This window comes from Mercenaria mercenaria, chromosome 16 (assembly GCF_021730395.1).
Source record: "Mercenaria mercenaria strain notata chromosome 16, MADL_Memer_1, whole genome shotgun sequence".
Classification (NCBI taxonomy): domain Eukaryota; kingdom Metazoa; phylum Mollusca; class Bivalvia; order Venerida; family Veneridae; genus Mercenaria; species Mercenaria mercenaria.
In genome coordinates, this window is record NC_069376.1 from 37,209,113 (window position 1) to 37,228,047 (window position 18,935).

Sequence of the window (18,935 nt, forward strand, 5' to 3'; positions counted from 1 at the left end):
AAATACAAAATATCAAGTGACAATATTGATTTTCTGATTAAATGCTGACCACATGCGACTTCTGCATCGTATGATAAACAAATTTAACTAAAGTACAATACAACTACTAATACGTAGCATACCATAACAAAATGACATTGAGCAGCTGTGTTATAGCAGTTAAGACTTTTTACAAGTAGGCTAATTTACCTCTTCTTCAACAATATCCTTTTATTTTCAGACGTTTACCACAGAATCTCAAAGTGTTAAGGAAAAAGTTTAGATATTTTTTCGTAGTGACAAGGTGAGATTATTTGATTGCCCTTCGCCAGTCGTCTGTCCGTCCGTCGTCCATCCACAATTTCTTGTGAATACGATGGAGACCTCATTTTTCAACAGATTTTAATCCCTGAAGGAGCCAAAATGTTCACCTTATGAACATGAAAGCAGTGACATTTTACTTTCGACTTTAAACACAATTACACACAAATTAAGTCACAATATGATCTCGGTTTCTATTGAAGACCAGCTAGATTCCATCATATGTTCAAGAGATATTACCCCTGAAAGGGGCAAATTTTCTATTCTGGCCCTCTCAGCCATATAAGGTTCCATTTATGGTTGGATTTGATACAAACTTGCACATGTGTGCCCAATCACATGATCGCGCTACGTTATTTTAAGATCGAAAGTGAAAGTGAAAATGTAAACAAAAATTTAAATCAGGACGGAAGTTGTTTTTTTATTCAATATATTGTGTAAATATCATGTACATCATTCGAAACCTACCGGTATTTGAAAGTGCTACTCCCGGTACTACAATTTTCCCGCCAAAACCTTCTCGTTTTAACGCTATTCCTGTTCAACCACTTTCGACAGTATGCTCTCAATGTGCAAGTCAATTGAACAGCATTAAAACGAAAGCTTTTGGTGGGGAAATCGTAGTGACGGGGATAGCACTTTCAAATAGGTTTCGAATCATATGCATGATAAAACACAATATATAAATTGAAAACTTACCCCCTGAGTTTAAATTTTTGTTTACCTTTCTACTTCCACTTTCGAGCTCAAAATGACGTAGCGCGATCACGTGATTAGGCACACTGTGCATTGAATTTTTATCTTAAAGAATCTCTAGGTCCAGTTTGAAACTTTGTCATGTGGGGTCAAAAACTAGGTCACCAGGTAAAATCAAATGAAAAGCTATTTAACACGGTAAACCATACCTCACATTCATGGCCTTATCTTCAATAATAATTATCTTGATGATTCTAAGGCTAAGTTTAACATTGAAAGATAAACGCAGAAACAGAGTACAAACAACTAACAACAGACAAGCAGAAAGAAATGTTACAATAAATGAAAGACAAAAACTTCATTCTCCTCATAAAACTGTAACAGCGCCAATCAAACATATTAAGAGACCTTTAACTCCTTGTTCTAGTGCCAAGAGGACGACAAGGAATCAACTCATTCCAGTTATTCTTATTATAACAACTGAAGAGAAATTAGAGCTGGGAACATACTTAAATATGCTAAAACATGATTTAAAAAAATACTATAAAAATGACAAATGGTTGCAGCATGTGCAGTGTGTTGGAGAATACTCCCCCGCCCCACACCCCAATGCGTACCCGACTTCGATATTATGCCGCCAAAACAAAAATAAGGGACAGCAGAAACCCTGTCAGTTTGTATATTAGATAAGTTTGTCTGTTCTATGATGTAAAAGTCGCATGTGGTAAGCATTTAATCAAACAATCGATATTGTCCGTTGATATTTTGTATATAATAAGGGAAAAAGAAAATGAAGAAAACCTTTATGCGTTAATATGAATAATCATAACTGAGATGTATTTAGTACGAAAGATCATGGCGTTATTATTTGGCAGTTGATTAAGTAAAATAATTATGGTTTAAAATAAAGCTTTTCGCGTGTGCATTCAACAGAACGGAAGTGCAAATCAATAGTATATTATTACTAAACATTTTCTATTGCTGTCACATCATCAAAGTGATTTCATGGACCTACCCCAATAAAAATCCCAGGAAAATGCTGTTTACTTAAGTTAAAAGTCCATAACGAACATTAAAGAAACAAGATCCGCCGTAATGCGTTGCAATTGTACCTACCGCACACTTCGTTGGAATCATTTTGGTCGATTTTTTCATATGCCTGTAATGAAAATTCACCTATTACGAAGAAAAAGTTTTTGTTTGACAATGCCGTACTTACGAATTGCTGCAGACGTGCTCAGGGGTCGTTTTGTACAAGATTTTACCATTTGTGATGGAAATTCTGCAAAAACGGCAATCCCCCGTCAAACTGTACAGAAGTATTTACATTAATGACAAAGAATTGCACTGAGCAAGTGTTCGTGGTTGGAAGAGTACACATGTGGGCTCCTGTCTCACAGTTTGTTTTCAGTCAAACGTGAAAAACTCATTAGAAAACTGACCGATGACAGCATAATTGTAGTCAGTCGGCCATATTTCTCCACTGCTTCTGCGACGAATCCTGGAACCACCGCTTTTGCGAAAGCTATGGCCAGTGTGATGTATGTATGTTATTCGCTGGTCGTGTTAGAATACAGTATACTAATGTTGAATAATCAACAGGCAATATTACTCCGTGAAAAATCATTCGACCGGAACATGAAGGTGATATGCCCTCTCTTGTTGGTGAAGTTTCAGATGAAATTTAATGAATTCTAGCCAGTGGTTGCTGAGAAATACCCAGGACAAGAAATGGTACTATCATATACTAAATTGAATACTAAAAGGACTGTAACTCAATGAAAATTCATCTGAAAAGAACACGAAGATAATATGCACATCTCCACTTGAAAGTGAAGCTTTCCATGAAGTTTCTGTGAATTCCAGTATAGTAGTTGCTTAAGAATTCTCTAGACAAAAAATGGTACCACAGTATACTAATGTTGAATAACCAAAGGGCAATATCCTTAGAAAAATCATCCCATCCAAACACGAACATATTATACACATCTCCTCTTGATTGTAACTATGAAGTTTGACTTAAGGTATTGGACCCCTAATAGTAATGTTTTAAAATGGCATTTGCTTGGTATATTCTTAAAGTTGACCATGTTTCACACTGTGTTGCAAATTTTAAACAACTTTCACCGTGCCGTTTTTTTTGTAAATTTTGTATAATATATGGTATTTCCTCACGCTCAAGAAGAGACAAAATTCAATGTGATGGCCACTATCTAAAACGCTTGCAGAGAATTCATTACAACATTAATTTTGATAAAAGAAACATCAAACTATTGTTAAACAATTAGAAAACACAAAATAAAACTTTAAAACTCATTTTTATCTAGGGTGCTTCAATTAAACAGATTTAATGAGACAGAATTCTAACTCAATTCTAACTCAAACATTGAAAAATTAAGGTCGAATCCGGTGGGTCTGTTCTGAATTTTGCTCACTTCATTCAAAAATAACCTTGGGGCAATTGTAAAACCTACCTGCATTTCTTCCACAACATGTAATCTAACGAATGAAGGCAAAATAGAGAACTTTTACCGCACGTAACTCAGTATTTTTAAAGATTTCTAACTTTACCCCTCCTGATTCAGAGGTAAAAATTTCCACTTTTGTACAATTCATCCATAGCTAGTCTTGAAAGAAGTAAAAACTTACTAGAAAAAAAGGAAAACATGGGAAAAAATTTGGTCCCAGTGGGGTTTGAACCTATGCCCCCCTGAAAATTGCAGTTAAAGTAGGATTATGGTAGGAATTGAATACTCTTCAAAAAGGAGATACTCTATTACGGGTCCAAAACCTTAATTCCAACTAGTGCCATGGTTGCTGAGAAATACTCTGGACAAGAATTGTAACATAGTATACTTATGTTGAATACTCTGTGAAAAATCATCCGACAACATGCGCATTCCTCTTGATTGTCATTAATTGCCAAGTTATGGGATGATGTTCGGAATTTTGTTAATGATATTCTGAATTTAGACTCTTGTATAATGTCCAGATATTTTTCTAGTTTGAATTCATGCTTAAACAAACTATACGTTTCAAGACGAGGAGAGTTTTTGATGAATACTATTGTTTGTGATACATATCAGTTTTTCGTTGTATTATTGTGTTGAAGTTAAAATCAAACCGTGAGCACAAGGATGGTTTTAATTTTATTGGCCTAATTATTACTGTTGTGCGTGTCACCTGCCTCAGCATCGGTCTTCAATATATTGTATACTTACATATTCAATAATATATTGACTGATTGTCTGGAGTAAGTAGTTCTATCTAGTACTTAATTAAAAGCATTTTTAGGAGACTTCATTGGTGTTCTTCCTAATTCTCTAATCCCCCATAAAAACATTTACATCTGTGGAGCGTTTTACCCATAAAATGTGTACAATCCGGCATGGTGACCCAATACCTCGGCGCAGTAATTAAGGGTTGACGACACAAGGGCATCAAATAGATATATTTTCTTTTGAGAAACGGGTAGGTCTAAATGATTATATATACTGTAAATAAATTTTGGAGTGAGAATTGAGCATGTAGTGCGATACGTTGCTGCATGCGATTCCAATTGCCGTTTTTAAACAAATGAACGCCAAGATACTTAAATGACTGAACAATTTCAATAAGCGAGTTATAAATGTAGTTCTAAATCATAGGAATTGAACCACGAGGGCGTTAGCCCGAGTGGTTAAATACTGAAGCGTCTGAATGATGAATGTGGTAAATTAGACGATAAATCACAAGAAGGCCTTGATTGTTTTCATTCTGACATGCTCATTGACATATTTCAATAAATATTATGCTGGACTTCATTTACTTGAGGAGTAATGTTTCAAACGTCATGCGCCAATTTGACGTCATAATTTACGTCATAATGCTCTCTTACGGGTCCGCGCGTCAACCGTAGTTTATCGCAGATTCTAACTCGACCTGCAAATAACCTACATACATGTAGAGCAAAATCTATCTCGGGTTATTCTGCAATAAACCACTCGCGTGCAATGACGTCATCCGATCCAGGTGCGTAGCACGGTCGTAAAAAGTAGTTACCATTTTTTTCTAACACTGTTGATACTAGTATGTCATGTTAGAATCGAAATAATAAGTTCCCAAGTGTGATACCGGATAACACACTTCAAAACTAGATACACCGATTTAATAGCTTTAAGGAGTTCTGTGCTTACGTTTGATTGATGTTACTAATTTTTGCCATACTCAATCAATCCGGTCAAACAGTTTTCCCAAATCATTAGTTGATTTCGATTTTTGAAATCCGTATTGATTATCTATCAGTACTGCATTTTCGTCTGCCTATTTCGTCAGTCTAGTAATTAGCATTTTAGAGCAATCTGATCACCTCGGCCTTTATGCTACGCCGGAGTATACGGAAATGCCCGATGTTGCACGATTGATTTTAGAGTAGATTTTAGACAAAATATTATTCCCACGAAAGATTTTTGCTTTGTTTGCTCTACCTTTGAAAATTGGTACTGTAATACTTTGTTGCCAACTTTGTGAGAAAACTGCATCAGTTTGTTATACATCTTAAGTAGAAAGCGGGAATTTATATCAAATGAGTGTTTAAATACCTCAGCTGTCAAATGGTCAGTACCTGGGCTTTTCGAATTATTTTGAGAGAAACTGAAAATAATTGGCCAATGGAGTTTAACCCAGACAAATGTGAGATCATTAGAATTACCAAAAGAGAAAACCTGTCATTTTTCCCTACAAACTTCACAACATTGAATTAAAAGTAACAAAAAATGCAAAATACCTTGGAGTAACTATCAGTGATGACTTTATTTGGAACAAAGAAGTATACATTTTTATAACTATTTGGTTTGAAAAAGCATATTGGTAATGTAACATAAAAAGCGAGCAATACCCTTAGATTTATAAAAAGAAATGTACATACTCAGACGTAACGAAAGTATAAAAGAAAAAGCATATAAGACCTATTGAGACCCCTTTTGAAATATAGCATCCCAGTATGGCATCCATGGCAAAAAACTTTTACACATGATATAGAATGAGTGCAAAGAGCTGCAGCTAGATATGTCATGACTGACTACTCATACCAAAGTAGTGTCAGCACTAAACTGGCCAACTTTAGAACAATTTAACGTAGAATAAATGCTTCGCTGATCATGCTGTACAAGATCTCCAATTGCATTGTCATGGTAGACCACAACCACCTAACACTATCTAGAAACAATACCTTCTTTGTGCCATTCTCACGAACACAGTCTCACATCAACTCTTTCTTCCCTCGCTAAATCAGATATTGGAATGAACTCCCATACAACATCAAGGCTAGTGCAAGCCTTCAGTGCTTCACTAACAGCCTAACTGCTTATATGTTTTAACATTATCATCTTGTTTTTATTTTTAACTATAACTAACACCCTTGTATTACAGTAAGACCCCCGACCTTCCGGTTGTAATCAAATTTGATTGTTGGAAGTAACAGATTTGAAGTTGAAGTAAGTAATTTCGATTCTGGAAAGAAAATGGTGATTGGATTAACGTCTGTTATCGCTAATATACAACCTCTGTGATTGAATTAACACCTAGTTAATATACAACACACGATGCGCAAAGTACTTTCCTGTAAGTTTGAATTTGCTTTTCAGCCCACAAATAAAGATGAAATTTAATGTAAACAAGAGCTGTCACATATGGTGACAAATGCCCCCGCAGCACCTTGACCTTTGACCTGGTGACCCCAAAGTCAGTAGGGGTGGTGTAATCAATAAGTACTATCAGCATGTGAAGTTTGAAGGTCCTGAATGAAGTGGTTTGCATGTAAAGTGCCTTCCTGCAAAAAGTTAACGTTGGCCCCTGTGACCTTTGACCTGGTGACCCCAAAGTCAGTAGGACTGGTGTACTCATAAAGTACTATCAGCATGTAAAGTTTGAAGGTCCTGGGTGAAGTGGTTCGCAAGAAAAGTGCCTTCATGCAAAACGTTTACGTTGGCCCCTGTGACCTTGACCTTTGACCTGGTGACTCCAAAGTTAGTAAGAATGGTGTACTCAATAAGTACTATCAGCATGTGAAGTTTGAAGGTCCTGGGTGCAGTGCTTCGCAAGTAAAGTGCCTTCATGCAAAAAGTTATCATTGGCCCCTGTTACCTTGACTTTTGACCTGGTGACCCCAAATTCAGTAGGGGTGGTGTACTCAATAAGTACTATCAGCATGTGAAGTTTGAAGGTCCTGAGTGCAGTGGTTCGCGAGTAAAGTGTCTTCATGCAAAAAGTTAACGTTGGCCCCTGTGACCTTGACCTTTGACCTGGTGACCCCAAAGTCAGTAGGGGTGGTGTATTGAATAAGTACTATCAGCATGTGAAGTTTGAAGGTTTGAAGGTCCTGGGTGCAGTGGTTCACGTGTAAAGTGCCTTCATGCAAAAAGTTAACGTTGGCCCCTGTGGCCTTGACCTTTGATCTGGTGACCCCAAAGTATGTAGGGGTGGTGAACTCAATAAGTACTATCAGCATGTGAAGTTTGAAGGTCCTGGGTGCAGTGGTTCGCGAGTAAAGTGCCTTCATGCAAAAAGTTAACGTTGTGACTAACGAACGAACGAACTAACTAACTAACGAACGAACGAACGGACGGACGGACAGTTGAAAACTAAAATGCCTCCCTTTGGGGGCATAAGAATTAGAGGGATACATTCAATGAAATAATACGGAAAAAAATGTATCCATGCAGTAATTCTTGACAGCTCAAACGTGAGTGATATGTCTTTCTCAATGACCCACACATCCACTCCGAAGCTTCACTTCCCTACCCAACAAACAAACGCCAAGCCCCCAAAAAAGTAAGAAAAACAATATAAGAACGTCACTAAAAGTCCACGTAATTAATTATAGATCAGTTGTAGACAAAAAGCTTGAGTTTAGTAATTTAGTAAATTCCACAAAGCCCGATATTGTGATATGTAACGAGTCCTGGCTATTCGACTCAGACCTAGGTTACTCTATCTTTCGTTGCGACCGAATCAAGCAGGCAGGCGGAGGGGTCTTCATTGCAATTAGAAACTGTATCACAGCCCAAGAAATGCCCGAACTTCAGTCCGAGTGTGAGGACCTTTGTGTAAAGTTAGACCTGGTAGGTAAAAGTCTTTAGTTATTTGTGCTTATTACAAGCCACATGAATTAGACATTGACAGTTCCGCAGAATTTACTAAATCCCTTGAGAAGGTTGATAAAAAGTTTTCATATGTCTGGGTGGCCGGGGATCTTAACCTTCCAAAGACACCACCAGTCCATCCCCCGAATGTAAGCATCCCACCGTCTACCGTCAGGTTATCGAAACATTTAATGATACAAACCTAACCCAAACGGTTAACTTACCAACTAGATGAAATAATATTCTAGACTTATTCCTTACTACAAACCCAACTCTAGCAAATCAGGTCAACATCATACCGGGCATCAGTGATCATAATGTAGTAGATACAGTAAAAGTCAATACATCCGCAAGGATATGTTACCAGAAGCCTCGAAAAGTTTCCCTGTATAAAAAAGCAAACTGGCAGGAAATAAAACAGTCATTATAATGGTCTACCACCAGGTTATCACCAATGAAGGTAAATACTCCGCACTAAACACAGAAGAGTTATGGGAAAATTTCCCAAATACTCTTCACAACCTTACAGAAAAATGGATTCCATCCAAACACTCAACTATAAGAAATCACCTTCCATGGGTCAATCAGGACATTAAGAAATTAATCAGAAGGAGGAACAGAGCTTTTGAAAAGGTTAAGAAAACTAGCTCATCTCCTGATCGTAAGAAATTCCTAGACCTAAAGCATCTAGTGCGGAAAAAGGTCAAAGAGGCTCATAGCCAGTATCTTGAGCACATCCTAAACTTGAACAACACTGATGCCTCACTCCCAACTAAACCAAATATTAAGAAACTATACTCGCTTATCAAACACTTGAGACAGGATCTTCCTCTAGCCCTCCCCTAAAGTATGAAAATAAACTCCTCCAGGATGATCAAGCTAAGGCAACAGTACTGAACAAACAGTTTCAGTCTGTTTTAGCCCCAAATGGCCACTAAACCTTGCCTCGCTCAGCAAAATGAAATTAACTCCAGATGGTAAATCAGTCCCTACTATGCCAGATATTAGAATAGGCACCAATGGTATTGAGAAACTTCTCAGCAACCTGAACCCACATAAGGCCAGCGGTCCGGACAAAATCAAGCCTATAATACTTAAAACACTCTTTATAGAACTACCCCCCATCCTTGAGGTCATATTCCAGAAATCCCTGGAGGAAGGATCACTTCCATCTCTGTGGAAATCCGCATATGTTGCCCCCATTTTGAAAAAAGGTGAAAGGTCAATTCCAGTAAATTATAGGCCAATTTCATTAACATGTGTCTTGTGCAAGGTGCTAAAACACATTGTTTCCTCATCTATTGTTAAGCACTTCACCAACCATGGTATTCTGTATGACCTGCAGCGTGGTTTTAGGAAAAAAGAACATGTGTTACTCAGTTAGTTATGTTAGTAAATGATCGGGTCACTTCAGTCTACAATAAGAAACAAGTTGATCTTATACTGCTAGACTTTAGCAAGGCTTTCGACAAGGTTAGCCGTGAGAAAGTTCTAAAAATGCACGAATATGGAGTCAGAGGTAACACATTAAGATGGGTCAAAAACTTCTTAGATAAAAGGATCCAATCAATAGTCCTAAATGGCACTACCTCTGATGCCAACCCAGTATCATCAGGTGTCACACAGGGTCTGTACTTGGTCCTCTGCTCTTCCTAGCCAACATAAATGACCTCCCACAAAACGTCAGCTCCAAAGTCCGTCTGTTTGCAGATGACACGGCAATATATGTAACTCTGACATCTGCAGACCAATCTGTCACACTCAAAAATGACCTCAAACTTTGGAGTTGGAGTTGGAGTGGGAGTGGGAGTTGAAGTGAGATATGGAGTTCAACCCCTCCAAGTGTAAAGTTATCCACGCCACTAGATGGAAACATACTATCACTATCCAGTATTACCTACATGCAGTCCAACTTGAATCGGTCAACTCAGCTAAATACCTTGGCGTGGATATCTCAAATGATCTAGCATGGGACAATCACATAAACAGGTCAACCAGGAAAGCTAACCAAGGAAAGCTATTCCCTTAGTTATAGGTTAATTACTGCAACCACTTACTATTACAAGTTTTCTTATTTTCCGAGAACAGTGTACCATTGGAACCACCTCCCTACCCTAGAGCAGTTCAATTCTGCAGTTTGGAGCATGGAACATGTCTCGCCCTAGTTATCCTGCAAACTCAAGTTTTAATCTTTTTTACATCACCAAATTTATATTTAGTTTCTTCCACTCTAAATTTTTTATCACTATATTCTTTCTCTTCTTGATTTTGACGCGCAAAACGTCTGCGTTCCCGCAAGGAGTTTAACGTCATTGGCAGATAGATAGATAATTCTGGATCGTCGTATTCATGCGGCTTAACATTTCAGGCTTTTCTTATGTTTAGTTAAAACTTGAAACAGCTAAGAAAATTTTTCTAGTACTAGTATGTCATCGATCTGCTTTGTATATGTTTGTATGTATTCTGACATGTGTCCAGTTACAAAAATAAAATTGCTTCAGTTATGTTTTGCGTTTCTTTCATAAAAATATGTGAAGCTATGTGGCAGCAAAATACTAGTAGCCTGTAAATGATTGTGCTTTTCTGGTCATGTAACTTTCATGAAATGATACCCTAACATTTTCCTAAAGGGGATTATGATACCCCTGCTATTTTCACAGGTGGGATTATGATACTCCCTGCAAAAGTATGAACCGGGGATTTTGTAACATCCTGCTTTTTTTCAATGAAGGGGCTTTTAAACACTCGAATTTCTCCCGCCATGCCAATGGTGTAAACATGGGTCATCTAAGATCAGATGAAATAAGATTTATTTAAAGTCTGCAAGATAGCAAACAAGTACAACATGCATAAGCTCATGTGAGCCTTTGAACTGACTACAAGGAGAGCATATACGCCTCACCAGGGTATCTCATTCATGAAAATTACTTTAATAAAGTACCGATATTACTATTCATATGTTTTCGTCCGATACTTTGACTGGATGTATCGATTTATGGAAGGCCGTACATGCCATAATGTTATGGAAAATAAGTGGTGCTAACTACTTACGGAATTACGGGATTAGCGGGCTTTAACCTCTATTTGGAGTTTTTATAGTGGTGTGTGACCTAACCTTCGTCGAGATGCCGGCGCTTAGACCGAAGTATTTTTCTGATGGAGTCAAAGTCGGAATGCTCTTGAAAAAACTGCACATAAGACCAGTTGCAAAGATTCAGTATACATTTGATCCATTCACTGAAAATGTAGCATCGATAAGGTGAGTTTTGTCTCATTGTAATACGTTTTCGCGAGGCTGTCAAGGTCTAGGATTTCGTCGTTTTCACAGACATTCTTCCTCCTTAAAAGACAAACACTCAAAGCTAGTTAGCAAGATTATTGTGGTACTTTTTGCAAAAGGATATTTCGTTGGTCGATAGAACATTTCACTTCAAATTATCTTTAGGCTACAAAGTTATTCACTACTTTCTGAGCAGTCCACCCAGTTTTAGACAAATGAACGAATTCTTTTTCCAGGTAACATCAGTGCTTCTTGCCTTGACTTGCTAAAAACAAAAGCGCAATGCCTATGGTACCGTCCGGAGCACTTCTGGAAGATGCTCTGGCGTGAAGTAATGTTTCAACATTTCACCTTTTCAAAGATTTGTCTAGTTTTTTATTACTACATTTCTTTATCAGTTTTCATAGTCATGCGACTTTTACGGAATATAAGAAGTATTATGTCTGTTGTTTACTGGCGACTTAGTAACTTCTACAACAAGATTAAGGTGATCAAGAGGTTCCTTATAGCGCATATGGGTGGTTTTCAAAATAATGAAGCAAAAGTGTGACATAGGGGTTAAAAATTCAAACTCATTTCTTATGGTATCACCTATTTTTTATGATAGCAAATACTTCAGATCTGAAGGAAATAACTTTAGGAAAGTGTTGAGAAATGCCAATCAGAAAATATTTCAGCCTTTAATTCGAAAGTTCAGTGAATTTCCAGTAAGATGGGTGATAAATGTTGCATGGTTTTATGACAAGGAAATATGTATAACAGTATTTTTTTCAACATAAATGATAAGTAATGGGTGTATGTGTATTGTTTGAAACTTATTTAATCATATGTTTGTGGACATTGGTTTTTAAAATCACCATTTCTGCACAAATCTGACATGAAAATAAAACTTTACCTAGAAAAGTTGTTGCTGAATGCAATATAACTAACATATAATTATAAAACCTATTTTTTTCTCACACTTTGCATGCTTATAAACCACATGCCAAATTTCAAGAATGTCCAGTAATTCTAATTTCTAGAATTGTCAACTCAAAATTGAGCTATTCTACAGATGCACAGGGGACAGATACTGAAGATCAGTGTAATATTCATCCATTATTAGTTTTCTATTCATAAAAAGACTAATGGTAATCAACTTTAGACAAATACTATTAAAAAATTAGTTTATTCCACAAAATAACTACAAAATTGAAAATTTTCACTACAAAAACATGAAAATTCAACAGAATGTAATGCTTTAAATAAAAAATAAGTGACTTTAAACATAACTAACACATTGAAATCATTTAGTTTACATGAACTGCTTATTCAGAGAAGAAAATGACTAAATACCATGCATGATAAAACGGAATAGTAAAATTCATACATATTTTATAATTTTACTAAAAAGGGTGCACAGGGGACAAATTGTGTCAAAATATTTATTCATAGAATATGTTCATGGTAAGTAAAATTCTTTTAACTACACAATATTTACTAGTGAACATTTACATATGTAGGTAAACTTAAGAGCTTAAGAAGCAATAAAATTGACGTTTCCACTTTCAAACTTGAAAATTGGCAACTTCAGAAAAAATGCAAACAATGAATTTTTAAATTGTCCAGGGTTTCTTATATAATGCTAAATTATCAAGTAATGCCTAAATTTTGCATTCACATTGCTAAGAATATAGAACTGCCACCACAAATTACTGGAATGCTATGATAATTGATATATGTAAAAAAAGGGTGCACAGGGGACATCACTTTTGGCTTTGTGAATATTTAACAGTCTGTAATATGTGAAGTTGAACGCTGCTTTTGTATCTGTTGTAACTCCCTTTCAAGGAAAATAAAGTAAAATCCCATTTTATTTAAAGAATAAAGAAATCTGACACTTAACAACTGAAAAGGTGCACAGGGGACATTTTTAGGTGTATAGAAATTCATCAAGTTTCTGAGAAAGTCGATTTATTAAAGAAAAAAATCATACTGTGTCTTCACAGCTGAAAGGATAAACATCTTAGAAAAACATTAAGACTTTAAAAAAGTAATAGGGTTATGAAATTGTAGTGTTCAACATTTTAATTTAGTATTTTTTTCACTATTTTTGTGAAGGGGTTCCATCACAAGATGTGAAATATTGGTAACAGTAAGATGTATGTAATGAAAAAGAATTATTTTATTTAAATGTGCAGAGTTTAAGTTGCATAAAAAAGTCAAAGCTGTAACAATAAAGCATGATTTTAAAAAGTAAACCACAGTTGAAAACAATACTTCATGTAAAATGTCACACTTTTTTGGGTGCACAGGGGACAAAATTAGCTATATAATTTAATATAACTTTAAAACTGCTTGAGCCATCAAGATAAAATTGCACACATTTATTGATTACATTGATTTGGATATAATTTGCTCCAAAACACATTCTAAAACTGAACTGAATTAAAGTAAGGTGAGAGAGAAGAAAAAGCTTCATTATTTTGAAAACCACCCATATGCAATGATTTGACTTCTAAGAAAATATTATTTTAGCATCATACTACAGATGTTTAATATGACAGTGATGAAAGTCTGTTAGTTTACTTTATGTTCAGTATTAAAATCTTGGAAATTCTGTGCAGAAGTAGCACTCCCCAGTATGTTTTCTTCACATGATTTATACAAACGAGCACCTGCATATCATATACACAAAAAATTTCACATATTCATTTACGAAATGCGAGAAAAGGATCTAGACAAATTAAAAAAATTAAAAGAAGTATTTGCAAACCTGAACTTAGCATTTGCAAATTGACAAAGTAACACACATTGGCATAGAGGCTTTTTGTAATGAATATGCCAAGATGGCATTGAGATGCCTCTGACAGTACGTACCCTTGTATCCATTGATGCAAGAACCAGTGCTTACTTAAACTTAAGCAAGTACTGGTTCTTGTATCAATAAGAATTAGTTATATGGAATGTGACCAAAGTTGAATTACTGGATACACTGTTGAATCTGTATATTATAAGCCAGTAAATTTTACATGGCAACGTAGACTGCACAGTGCAATGGAAAGTTTAACAATTTGACAATGTCATCACTTGGTATTGTATACTGTAGAAAACGGCCATAAAAACTTGCCTCTATCATCTACAATGCACCTGTGTAGTCACGTAAAGAAAGGTGACATGACTTTCAAATAGCTAACTATCGTTCTTAACACACTGCTAAATTATTGTTCCTTCTCTTGAGAAGGAACACTTATAAATGGTCAACATTTCACACTTGACTGAGTAGGTAATGGATATAAGACTAGGTTGCAGCAATGATTGCTGAAAATGTGGTTCATTTGCATTATCATTGACACATCAGTTATTTTCAGAGATCATTTTGGAATATGGTGTGTAAAAACACAAGAAGACATGTAACAAGAAAATCCCTGATGTGTTGTCTAAAGTAATTACAGTGCTGTCAACCTATTTGAGACCCTGATGATAAACCTTTGTTTTAATAATCTCATACAGTTATAAAAGGAAATATTTATGATCATTCATATCTAATCTGTGCTTTCTTTATGATGGGATTTAGTGAAAAAGTACTTTGGTTACAGACTTTCTTGTTTCTTTTCAGGTCAGTAATAAACTGTCTGAACACCAAAAGTGTACTTAGCTCTTCAGTGGCACTATCAAAAATCAATGTACAGTCAGATAGATGTGAACCAAAGATTGATGTTGAGTTTTGTAAGTAAACATTTTAATCAGAAAATTTAGCGAAAGAATTACAAACACTTGTCAGCTCACCTGAGCGCAGAGTGCTCATGGTTAGCTTTCAGGATTGTTGAATGTAGGCCACTTGTCAACCACAGTTTCTTTAAAGAACATCTCCTACTATACCATGGCACCACTAAGTCAATTTTGAATAAACGTCTCAGGAATATTCCGTTTGTGGTCTCCTTTCAGAATCCTTCATATCTAGGTCATCTATGAAGAATTCAGGTTGCCATGGCAACCAAAATTAAAAACTTGAAAACTCTTATCAGATACTGCTGGGCTTATTTCAAAAATAATTTCACAGCAATGTTCCTTTGATGAACTTCTACTTAACCTCAGAAACCAGTAAATAAATCAATAAATTTTCACAGTAACGTTCCTTGAGTAACCCTCGTCCAAAATTGTCCAATCCAGCCGTAAAACCCAGGTGAGCAGTCTTAGGTCATGAAAACCCTCTTGTCTGTATTTGGTATGCAATGAAGTTAGAAATTGAATACAAGCAAAAACTGCAGGTCTGTCAACTGAAAAATAAAAATATACACATACATACAGTTATTGGAGTGACTTTGAACTCAACAACAGAAGTTAATCTGTAGTGATTATTACAGGTTTTCAAATTCAGATACTTGTTTTCAAGATTGTGGTGTAATATATTTTACAATTTGTCTTGTATACTTGCAGCTGATGGCCATAAGTTGATATTTAAAACGGAGCATCTGAAAGCATCGGAGATTTTAGAAAAGTTATTATTTTATTGTAACCAGAAGGACACCACACAGCCAGAGGCAGATGTAGCTCTCACTAAAATGTCAGGGAAGCCTAAGGGAAAGAAGAAAAAATGAGGAAATGAAGTCTGTGTGTTTGTGTGCAGGACTGTGATATAAATATCCTATCTCTTTTACTAGCTACATTTCAGTGTTGTGTACAGAACAGAGCAGAATATGTCTAGTGTTGGACTGGCAGTAGCATTAGCACCTCTAAATATTTAAATTTTTATGTGCTTTTTATAAGAAAAGTGAAATTCACAATGTATAGTAAACATTAAATGGTTGATAAAAATTATGCACACTATTGTACCAAACTGAAACATTTCACAGATGGGTGTTAAAGAATCATTGTAGAAATACTTTTAGCTCATCCACAGGTCAGATGTTGGTACAAGTAGCAAAATAAATGATTAGTATAAGAAAAATACAAACTGTTTTCTACTAATATAAATGTATTATGGGAAATCAGCAGAAGAATTTTTTAAACTAGATTTTGAAAATTTAGTAAACTTGCACATGTACTGTTCAGTATACCTGTCTGTAGAATCACAGCAGACCGTCTTTTCTTTTCAACCTTTATTGTGAAATAGTATACCTAAATCTGGGGATTGATTTTAAGCTTTACTGTTTGAAGAATAGGTAAAGCTATTGGACTCGCACATGCTTTGGCATCTGTGTAGGCATCACAGTTTGGTTAAGTTTTTGTATGTAATAGTGGTGTCTCAGTACCAACTTGTGGGAATGAATTGAAACGTCACATGTTTATTCACTGTGATAAAGTGACTTACATTGCACAGGTTCCATAACTCTATATTGCTCTTGTCATAAAATTATGCCCTTTTTAGCTCACCAGAGCACAAAGCGCTCGAGGTGAGCTACTGTGACCGGTCATTGTCTGGCAGTGCCCGGCGTGCATTAACATTTGCCTTGTTAACACTCTAGAGGACCCCTTTATGAAACTTGGTCAGAATGTTTGTCTTGATGATCTCTAAGTCAAGTTCGGAACTGATTCATGTGGGGTCAAAAACTAGGTCAGTAGGCCAGATCAAAGGAAAATCTTGTTAACACTCTTAGAATCCGCAGTTTAATTTTGAAACTCATGAGAATTAGTCAGAATGTTTGTCTTGATGATCTCTAGGTCAAGTTCAAATCTGGGTCATATAGGATTAAAAACTAGGTCACCCTAACAATTCAGAGGAAAAGCTTGTTAACACTTTCGAGGCCACAGTTGTGACCTAATCCTTTTGAAACTTAGTCAGAATGTTTGTATAGATGATCTGTAGGTCAAGTTTGAAACTGGGTTATATGGGGTCAAAAACTAGGTCAGTAGGCCAGATCAAAGGAAAATCTTGTTAACACTCTTAAGAGTCAACAGTTTAACTTTGAAACTCATGACTCATGAGAATAGGTCAGTATTTGTCTTGATGACCTCTAGGTCAAGTTTGAATCTGGGTCATGTAGGTTCAAAAACTAGGTCACCCAGTCAAATCAAAGGAAAAGCTTGTTAACACTCTAGAGGCCACAGTTGAGACCCAATCTTTATGAAACTTGGTCAGAATGTTTGTCTTTGTGCAATGTGGGGTAAAAAACTAGGTCAGTAGGCCATCTCTGGTGAGCGATAATTTATATTCATTCAATTGACAAGGCTGTTGAATAGTCAAGTGTTGCTTTCCTCAGACAGCTCTTTTTAGCTTTGCTGTACTAACTATATGGAGAGCTAACCAACTTGCAGTAGCGGCGATGTCAACACCTGAGTTAGTCTTTATGAATTATGCTTGTGTTTTATTAACTTTCAATTTTTCTGTTATTACTTGATGGATTTGTTTCAAAAGTTATTTAAATTTTTGTTCCGCATCATCATCAATATCATTTGCCACAAGGGCCATAACTCACACTCCAATATTTCTATAAATCATGCGACATTTTACTTAGAATTTCTGGTGCAAGTTGTGATGCACTTTAGTCTACCTCTGTTATTACTAGATGGATTTGATTCCAACCTGATATTGTTGTTCCACATCATCACCCACATAGTAGGACACAAGGTACATTACTGTGGTAGAAATATTCCATAAATTGTGTCCCTTTTATGCTTAAATTCTGGTTAATGTTTCGATACTCTTACTTTACCCCTGTATTAAACTCAACTATTTTAAGAATATTGACAGCTTTTCTACTCACATAGGCAACAGTGGAACCCCACCTTGATTAATGTTTTGTGTGAAGGTTTATATCTCAGTAACCAGTGCATGTATTGGATTGAAACTATGCAAGATTTCATAGTCATCAAACCTGCCGAAATAAACAAGTTAGGTAACTCTTTCATTGAATTAAATTCAAATGATGACCCTTGTTCAACTGAGAAAAACCTGTTTTAGTTTTGCATGCAAGTAACTATCAAGCTTTATCTCAGTAACAACAATGTGTGTTAGATTGAAACTTCTGTAAATTCTTACAGTGCTTCCCAGTCATCAGACCTACTGACAAAACCAAGTTGGATAATTATGTCTCTTCCACACCCCCCTCCACTGGGTGGGGGGTCTCATATTGTTTTTGCCCTGTCTGTTCGGTCAGTAACTGGAAAACCATTTGACCTTGAACAAGGTCACAGGGGCAACATTCTGATCAATAACTTGAGAACCACTTGACCCAGAATGTTGAAACTTCATAGGATGAGTGGATGACCCATATTGATTTTGGGGCCACTATTAAATGTCAAGATCACAGGGATCAGAACATGGAAATCCATTTCTGATCAATAATTGAGACCACTTGACCCGCAATGTTGAAACTTCCTAGGATGATTGGAAATGTAGAGTACATGACCCCTATTGATTTTTGGGTCACTTTGATTACCAAAGTTCAAGGTCACAGAGGCCAGAAATTGACCACTTTACCCAGAACCTTCAAACTTCATAGGGTCATAAGACAGTAGGACTTACAGAGAGGATAATCCCTATTGATTTTGGGGTCACTTGAGCAAAGGTCAAGGTCACTGGGGTGTGAACATGAATACTCTTTCCCATCAACAAC

General features: G+C 36.2%; 1 protein-coding gene across 1 annotated transcript; it reads left to right on the forward strand.

The window, feature by feature from the left end:
- The first annotated feature begins 11,207 nt into the window (after window positions 1–11,207).
- LOC123540315 (39S ribosomal protein L53, mitochondrial-like) lies at window positions 11,208–16,333 on the forward strand. The gene is made up of 3 exons (XM_045325232.2): window positions 11,208–11,376; window positions 14,996–15,105; window positions 15,817–16,333. Exons 1-3 carry the CDS (start codon window positions 11,243–11,245, stop codon window positions 15,975–15,977), a joined length of 405 nt encoding a protein of 134 aa, XP_045181167.1. The 5' UTR covers window positions 11,208–11,242; the 3' UTR covers window positions 15,978–16,333.
- Window positions 16,334–18,935: the final 2,602 nt, after the last annotated feature.

What these genes read in the sequence shown, in the direction of transcription:
- LOC123540315 (XM_045325232.2), top strand. Translation starts at nt 11,243, where the DNA reads ATGCCGGCGCTTAGACCGAAGTATTTTTCTGATGGAGTCAAAGTCGGA. An exon ending in GAAAATGTAGCATCGATAAG is followed by an intron (nt 11,377 to 14,995) that starts GTGAGTTTTGTC and finishes GTTTCTTTTCAG; the next exon opens with GTCAGTAATAAACTGTCTGA. An exon ending in AAAGATTGATGTTGAGTTTT is followed by an intron (nt 15,106 to 15,816) that starts GTAAGTAAACAT and finishes GTATACTTGCAG; the next exon opens with CTGATGGCCATAAGTTGATA.